This window comes from Neoarius graeffei, chromosome 1, assembly GCF_027579695.1.
Source record: "Neoarius graeffei isolate fNeoGra1 chromosome 1, fNeoGra1.pri, whole genome shotgun sequence".
NCBI classification, from domain to species: domain Eukaryota; kingdom Metazoa; phylum Chordata; class Actinopteri; order Siluriformes; family Ariidae; genus Neoarius; species Neoarius graeffei.
In genome coordinates this window covers 76,786,611-76,795,414 of record NC_083569.1, presented here as the reverse complement: position 1 = coordinate 76,795,414, position 8,804 = coordinate 76,786,611, and the positions used below count along the sequence as shown (strand labels likewise).

Sequence of the window (8,804 nt, the reverse complement as noted above, 5' to 3'; positions counted from 1 at the left end):
TCATTACAAAGTAACTATATTTTTATTTAAATAAATCAGGCACTTAAGTTGTGTACATCACCACTAACACGCTTGGAGTTCATTACCTGGAAGAGAGGTACAATTTCAGTGAGTAGCCAGGGGGACCAGATTGAACTGGAGAGATGTTAGTTTAAGGGAGTAAGGTCTATGTTTTATGGTTGACAACTTATCGCACAACAATTTTCACCATAACGCCTTGGTTTATTATTAAAAAAAAAAGATAAGTCAAGTGTGGAGTTTTATAAGAGAAATCAAATTTATAAACACCTCAGATCTTACCAGGGCACCCACATAGAAATTACACACATCAGCAGTTTCAAAGGTGAACTGAGCCCCGAGTGACAGTTGGTTATCACATTTCCATATTTACTCAGTCTTACTTGACTTGTATGTACAGCCCTACTTCAACTTTTCACCATACACACCCATGAGGCAAACTCTGTCCAAGTACCAGTTTGTCAAATCATCCAGCACTGGGTTATGACGTGCACTCTTACTCAATATCCTTTTGCCAAATGAACCAGGCTGTATTTAAAGCAAGTGTGTGTGGAGATAAACTAATCCTTTCTTTACTGTTACAAATTAAATGCTTGATGTACTCTAGTTTGAATCAAACTCTAACTCACATCCAATTCCACAAAAAACAAACAAAACACACACCCCTAACCAGAATCTTGCAGTTATTTGATCATCTCAATTAACCACTCATGTTGTTTCAGCTCCCTACTTAGGTGTACATAATGAAAAATTAACAAGCAAACAGGTGATAAATCAGGGATAAAGAACGAATGTAACAGGAATGTTTGTTCTGGGTTTCAGTTTCACCATAAAGCTTGGAGGGGGAAAAGGAAAAAAAAAAAGCTTCAACAGTTACTTCCAAAACTAAAACAGATTGTCATTACGTGACATGTAATTCTTGCTAAATGAAATTGAAGTAAATCTTGAAACTGACTGAATTGGACCCTCCAAACAAACAAAACACACTAAAAGTAACTAAATGATAGATCACATCAGGTCAAAAGCAAAACAACTCAGTTTCTCAATGTGTGTGAAAGACTTTAAAATAGTGTAGAAGAAATCCGCAAAAACTGAAAAGAATCATGCAAGAAAATTCTTACAAAGACTTGAACAAAAAAAAAAAAAAAAATTCAGAATAAGAATTTATAATTCACACTGGGCTCTGCAGAAAAGAAAGATCTTAACAGTTCTAGTAAGTCTGATAAATGTTAAACATTCATAAGCTGAAAGCGACTAAACGATAACAGGTGAGTCTTCTTCGTCCCGCTTCTTTCAGATCCAATCGGGCCTCCAGAAATATTTGTTGACCAGAGGAAGGTGGAGGGAATGATCGCTAAAAGAAAGTCCTGCTGTTTCAAAGCACCTGGAAAAACAGAACAAGTTTATGAGATACATTTCTCAAAACCACCCATCAGACTTAGCTACATAACCCGAGAGAAAAATTCTTTCCCTTTAATGACTTTAAAAAACACTTGACGTGGTACATAATCATATTTAGTTGCTCTTAAAAACACAGTCAGTGAAATGTGCATCGCAAAACATCCTTGCGATCAGAATAAAAATCACGCTGAGTCAGGTCTCCCATTCGCTCACCTTGGCATGCGCGCGGCTTAGTAATCATACCGAGCCCGGTCGGTGGGGGTGTCCCTGGCCCGCGACACGGCGTACGCGCTGCTCCTCGAAACCGGGGAAAGACGCGAGCGCTCATACGAGTAGCCCTCAGAGCCGGCGCCGACTCTTCGGATCGGGCTACGGTCCCGCGCGTAGTACGCCGAGGCCGCGGAGGACGGTGGCGGTAGAGCGCGTCGGTCATACGGGTCAAGGCTGGAAGGAGCCAACCGCATCCTTGAGAGAGAGGAAGAAGAGAGAGGGGGAGGGGGGGGAATGGAGAGACGTCTATCCTCGAGATAGCTAGCACCAAAAGGCCGAGCCCGATACTTCTCATAGTAATCAATGGGGCTGGTGTAGCGGTCACGCTCGTACGAGGCGGGCCTCTCGATGAAGACGCTCACCGGTTTGCTGAGGTACCGAGCTTCCCCAGCATACTCTCGGGAAATCCCATAACCGGGGGCGTGGCTCACTGCTGGGACAGGGGGCAGTGCCGCTGGATAGCTCCGGGTGGGGAATGCTGGAGGGCCTCCACCGCCATAAACAGGACCTGCTCTAGGGAAACCCCTGGCAGCACGGATTCCCCCCATGTGACCGCCGCCATAGTTACCGTTCTGACCGCGCCTGCAGTCTTTGGACCAGTGACCGGGTTCTCCGCAGACGTAACAGCCGGTTATGTCTCCCATGCCAGGCACAGTGCGGAGGCGACTGGTGGACAGTTGTACATTTATCACCTTGCCTTATGAGAGGAAGAGAAGACACGCAAGACATTGTCAAATAAACTTTCGCTTTTGCCATCACAAAACCCAAAACCTCACTGTGGATGTTGCATAGTCTAATCAAGAACTAGCTGCAATACATTTAGAAACGTCATATGAAATGTAGAAAAACTAAAAACAAATATAATTAGTTAGGTGGAATTAAGTACTGCGACCCGGTAACCGTTAAAAAAAAAAAAAAGGTTCTTCTTAGATAGATGGAAGAATTATGTACCTAGATCACTAGAAATACTAAACAAGAGAAACTTAAAACTTTGAATAGCACTGCCTTTCTTCGTTTTCTGTAAGAAGTTCACCTTGAAAGGTCGAGTTGTCCAGGATATTGATGGCCTCCAGGGCATCTTCTCTTCGCTCCATGTGGACAAAGGCATAATCCTTCACAATGTCGCACTCAAGCACGGGGCCAAACTCTTCAAACTTGTCCCGCAGCTCCTGATTAGTGCAGCTACTGCTAATGTTGCCTACGTGGAGTTTGGTGGTTCCTTTGTACTTCCCTCGACTCAACTCCACATTTATGGGCTGCCCGTTCAGCTCATGGTGGTGCAGTTTACGGACGGCCTCCTCAGCTTCCTTTTGGGAATCCATGTGCACAAAGCCAAAGTTTCTCAGCACGTCGCTCTCCGCTACTTTGCCATACTGCGAGAAAAGACTGTGCAGGTCTTCTTTGGTCGTACCAGTAGTAAGGTTGCCGACAAAGATCTTAACCATCTTTACTGCCGATTTATTGTTCCTGGGTAGAAAGTATAGTTGCGAAATTCACGTTATACAAGTTTTGAAGAGCGATGTGGTTCAGCTAGCTTGCTAACACTTGATTTTATGATTAATTGAACCCAAGTCTGCTGAGCTCAGGGGTTAGTACTTGCACTTTTTAAAACTTTAATATATGATTTATGAGGAACAGACTTAAACTCCTTTGTCCCTCACGCCATCAGACTGTACAACTCCTCTCTGGGGGAGAGGAGGGGGAACAGGAGGACACGGGACGGGAAGAGAAGGAGCAGTAGCCTCGCCTGACAATAAGCAATACTGAACAAATGTGCAATAGGCTACCTCTCCTGCTGGCCCACTTTTTTTTCTTCCCCCCCTTCCCCATATCTTATTCTTTTTATATTTGTATATGTAAATACTTAATTTATCTAGAAGTTCTCTCTCTATCTGTAATGATGCTGTTGGAATCTTAGTTTCCCTGAGGGAACCCTCCCAAAGGGATCAATAAAGTTCTATCTAATCTAATCCACACAACCCACTATGTAAAGTAGGATCTAATGGCCTAGCTAGCCAACACCATAGACAAGTTGCACTAGCTTTATTAGTATTAGTAGTAATAAACACCAGTTTAGGGTCGGTATTTCTCGGTCGCCTCGGCTTTAAATTAAATTAAATTCCGGTGTTTGTTTATAAGATCAAATCTCTTGATAAAGAAGAGTTTGACGACTTACTTTTCCTGAGTAACACCACCATCTACGACGACCCAGCCCTCAGTGGTTCACTCGCAAAACCACTAAAACTACCCAAAACCGTCTAATAATATCCTAAACAAGATGTAAAAACTGTTTACCCGTCAGCCAGGTCGGCGGATTTTTATAAACTCTTGAGTAAACCCGTCTTATCAACATGCGGCCATTAAAAGTTAGCGAAGCTAGCTAACCAAGTTAGCTTCCCGCAAACAAACCCGGAAGAAACAGGAACAAATATCCGATTAGACACTTATATTATAGAACAAACACTCATTAATTGCTTTCTTTTTTTTCTTTCAAAATAAACACAAGACAAAACATTCGTTTCAAACATCCATTTCTTACCTTAGATACCACGACGAAAACAACCGCCAAATGAATAAATCACGAAATGGCGTCGTCAGGAAGTCGATAGAGCACTTCCGGTACAGGGGGGCGCACCAAACGGCGTTGAAAAAAAAAAGGGCAAAGAAAACCCCATATATATTTTTCACACACGCAGGTTTTACATCACATTAAGAAACTAAACGGTAATTAATTATACCCTAGGTTACCAGGGTTTATTTAAAAAAAAGCAGCTTACTATTATTTTATCATGAAAGTCATTTATCAGGGTGACAGTGATGACGTAGCTATCGCTCTGCAAAATATTATCGCTATTAAAAGACTTAAAACTAACAGTTTACGGCTTTACATTCTTTTATTTATACATCACTTTTATCTTGTATTCATTCCAGGTTCAAAACTGCCCCTACCCTTTAAATATGTCCACTTTATCAAACTTGTATATTCAGGCTTCTTAAAAGTATTATTATTTTTTAATTCAATGTATATAACTATTTTTATATCTTCACCAAGTTCTTCTATCTTACCTGATCAAGCACCAAAGCAAAATTCCTTGCATATCAGAACACACTTGGTACTAAACCTGATTCTGATTCTCATTCTGAACAGGATTCCATGGAGATTGAAAAAGCACAGTACACAACTTCTGCCCAAATCCTTTATTCATTCATTGTGTTTTTTTTTTTTAAACTGTAAAATTTCATGAATGGAAGATCGTCTGAAAAATACACCAATATATGACCTGCATGCATTTAACTTTATTAAAACAGTTCTCTAAAAAGTTTACAAAATGTTCACAAATCCCCACACCTAAGTAACAACCCCATATATAAATATAAAACAAAACATGCATGTAGCTTGAAAGAATGAACTCACACTCTGCTACCCTGTACTAGATGTCCAGTCATGATTATGGTTACCTGATCAGCCAGCTTTTCCAAGTTTTGTATGTTCATATATACATTAAACACACCCTCAAACAGCACTGTCTTGTTTTTCCAGACCCATTAACAGGCAGCTGAAGTTTATACTTTTATATGCATGTTTTAAAACAAGCTAGCCCCACCCACTCTTAGAGAAAACATGTTTTGGGAAAGAACTTTAAGTAAAATCTCAAGTTTCCTGCTACACAACAGCCCTATTGCTTTTCTTTCACTTCCAAAGACATACAAGAGCATTAAACACCACAATCAACTTACCTGAGTTCGTGTCAATCAACATTCAAACCTCTTAATTCAGTGAAGGGCTGATTGTGTTTTCAAGTGCTTCAACTTTTTCAAATGTTAACCACAATTCAGGCTTACAGCATTCAGAGGATAGAAATGTGAGCTATGGCTGTTGGGCATATGGAAGCAAGTAGCTTTGAGTCAGGATGGATACGAGGGGCACAATTTAATAGCGAGCATCGCTTAACAAGGCGTCATAAATTATATATTCACATTTCACTGCAATATGCTGCATTAATGAGCCAGCAGGAAGTCAAGTGTTGCACTTCTCCCACGCACGCCCAAATGACGCATCACCTTCAAACTGACACACTGGATTATTTGTGCTTAAATGAGGTTTCAAAAGGGAAGACAAATAAAAATAAACAAATCGACGCATTAGTGTGAGACATTTTATTTAAAAAGAAAGAAACGGTCCCTAAAAGAGTACATCGTATCAGAGGGGATGCCATTCTGACTAAACTTGAATCTAAGAGGAAAAACCTCAACTGAACAGTAGTCGTAATTATTGCTGATCTATTCAATATTTAGATCGCAAGGCGCACGTGTGTACCCATTAATTCTAGACGTGGCACTTGTTCAAACGTTGTTACAGGGTTGAACAAAAACAAAAAGAGGGAAGGAAAGGGTTTCAAATAAAAACAAAACGTTTTGATCTCACAGAAAGGAAAAAAAGTCACAAAGTGTACACAAGTTTGAACAAAACAGCTTTAAGAATTAAACGGCTTGACAAGATCTAAAACTTAACTTTTCTGCTTGCCTTCAGTCCAATAAACTACTGAACTCTATACAGTAAAAAAAACAAGCCGAACAGAATGAGCAAATCATTACAGTTTATGCAAGAGGACGAAACTGAGTCGGGTAAAATCATTTTAAGTTTAAAGCGTGAAGTCCGCACTAGAACTCTTCTGATAAGCGAGGCGCAGGCAAACGAAACGCGCTCCGTCAGACGAGGGGCGAATCGCGTCATGTGCACCTGGAGACAACGACGACGATCTTGTCGAATAAATTACACCTGAAAAGAGAGCAAACCACATGAGTCAAGTGCCTAGGAGAACCATTTATGATACTACACTGATCAAGTCCACTGTGTCTTAATACTATATACACTACACACACAATATTGACTTTTCGCAAATTTAGTTTACCTTTACGCATCTTAGCTTGACGCTATGGTCAGTTCACTTTAGGCTTAGTATTAAATTACATTAGCTGATACAGCTTAATATTATGCATTCCCCTCACGTTACGCATCAATCAACAGCGCGCAACGCAAGTTGAAGTGAAAGACTGGAGCTTGCTTTAGGAAAACACTTAAGCCCCTTATACCTCACCTTGGGTACACAAGTGTAGAGATTCACTTTAGTATGTATAGCGCGCAGGTGGTGGCGGAGGCACCCTTTCACCGTAGGGGTCCCTGGAACGAGGCGCATTGTACATTGGGTTCCGAGACATGGAAAGTGGGGAGAGACGGGAGCGCTCATATGAATAGCCATTTCCAGCAGACGCTGGAGGGGCCGGCGGTGCCCTTCCAATGGGACTACGATCGCGGTAAAACGAAGACGGCGGGGGAGGGAGAGGGCGTCGATCGTAAGGGTCGAGATTGGAAGGGGGCATGCGCTCCCTCATCATGCCTGAGGGGGGTGGCGGGGGTGGTGGAATGCCGCCCATACGGCGATCCTCATACGAGGACATGCCAAAGGGACGAGCTCGATATTTCTCATAATAATCCACTACCCCATTGCCATCACGTTCCCCGCTATAGCCACCCCCAGGAAAGGGGGGGCGTCTGGGTGGAGGGGGTGGGGGTGGAGGAGGGGCAGGGGGGTAACCAGGAGGACCAAATCGGCCTCTGCCAAAGCCAGGAGGCCCTGGCTGGGGGTGGTCACCAGGGAAACGGGGTGGCCAATAGCCCCCTCTTTCTGGAGGGCCGTAACCATCCTCATCTCCTCGCGGCCGGCTTTTGGAGAGTTGAACATGAATCCGTTTGCCTGGAAAATCAAGAAAAAAAAAAATCAGGCTGTTACAAAAACGTCAAAATTGAGGTTCATCACAGGCACACAAACTCAAAAGCTGAGAATTACATACCTTGGAAATCAGAGTTGTCCAAACCCTTAATGGCATCCATGGCCTCATCAGAGTTGTTCATGTGTATAAACGCGAAGTTTTTTATAATGGAACACTCAGATACTGTTCCATACTCTTCAAACAGAGCCCTGAGCTCATCCTCAGCACCTTTCTCAACATTGGCCACATGCAGCTTGACTGGACCCTGGTTTTTGCCATGGCTGGCCTCAACATTAATAGGGGTGCCATGTAGCTTGTACAAATGGAGGTTGCGTATGGCCTTTGTCGCATTCTTGCGATCATCCATATGGACGAAGGCAAAGTTCTTGATGATGGCACACTCCGTGACCGTGCCATACTGAGCAAAAAGGGCTTTGATTTCATCACTCTCTGCCTGGGGTGGCAGATTCCCAACGAAGATCTTCACCATTGTTTGGGTAAACAGAAAGCTGAGCCTGAAACACACTGTGCCAAATGGAGATGGTTGATTAGGGAGATTTATTTATATTATTTAAAAAAAAAAAAAAAAAAAAGCAAAAAAAAGTAACCCATCCACCCACTCCCTCTTATTTGGATTAACTAATATCACCGGTTCTTTTGAAACGCAGAGCTTCATGGTAGACCTTAATCTGAAGCACTAGGCCGCATTTCCTCTTCGAAGACACGTTTACTCGATTACACAACTCGTTATAGTACAAGGTGCCATGATAAAGGTGGCGTCCGCAAAACAAACATTTGAGAATAGACTTCATTTAAAAGCACAAACCTGGACACGACGGATTAAGAGCGGTTATTAATCCGACTTGGTGTAGGATTTCCTACCGCCTGCTTCGAGAAACTTCTTCACCTGGCTAGCTTGCTAATACCAAGTTGCTAATGCCAAGTTGCTAATGCTAATCCGGCCAACGAGGCACCAATTCACAATAAAATCTCGACAACTTTTATTAAAAAAAGTAGATTTATGAGATATGTATTACAATTTAGATTATATGCGGAAGACTTATGATCGTGCATTCGGAGTTTCGGGTCAGTATTTGTAGAGTACAATGAATGGCGGAAAGGCGCGAGGCAGCAACTCAAAATGGCGCCGGTGGCTTTAGCGTGGTGGCTAACCGACAAACAGGCTGAGGGAACACTGTTAACCGGGAAAACTTATTATTTTACTTTAATTTTTTAATATATCGAAAGGGGATTTTTAGTAACCCAAACTAGAAAATATTTATCTCGGTTTTACTGAATATAATTTCAGTTCAAGCTTCAAATAACTTCATTTTGCAAACGCA

The 8,804-nt window shown here is 42.2% G+C and overlaps 2 protein-coding genes across 3 annotated transcripts; both read right to left on the bottom strand.

Annotated features, from left to right (window-relative positions):
- Nucleotides 1-253: 253 nt before the first annotated feature.
- Nucleotides 254-4,320, bottom strand: rbm4.2 (RNA binding motif protein 4.2). Of its 2 annotated transcripts, XM_060928644.1 has the most exons (4): nt 4,229-4,320; nt 2,723-3,156; nt 1,633-2,386; nt 1,313-1,402 (listed from the first exon to the last, which is right to left on the bottom strand). In XM_060928644.1, the coding sequence occupies exons 2-3, from the start codon at nt 3,132-3,134 to the stop codon at nt 1,650-1,652; spliced, it is 1,149 nt and encodes a 382-aa protein (XP_060784627.1). In that variant the 5' UTR covers nt 3,135-3,156; nt 4,229-4,320; the 3' UTR covers nt 1,313-1,402; nt 1,633-1,649. The 2 variants fall into 2 exon arrangements, with proteins under 2 accessions (XP_060784696.1, XP_060784627.1); XM_060928713.1 differs by lacking the exon at nt 1,633-2,386 and having other exon boundaries at nt 254-1,402; nt 4,229-4,295.
- A 1,512-nt stretch (nt 4,321-5,832) lies between these two features.
- rbm4.3 (RNA binding motif protein 4.3) lies at nt 5,833-8,023 on the bottom strand. The gene is given in 4 exon segments (XM_060928568.1): nt 5,833-6,469; nt 6,789-6,977; nt 6,979-7,445; nt 7,543-8,023. Coding segments are annotated over 4 exon segments (1,071 nt in total). The 5' UTR covers nt 7,952-8,023; the 3' UTR covers nt 5,833-6,463.
- Nucleotides 8,024-8,804: the final 781 nt, after the last annotated feature.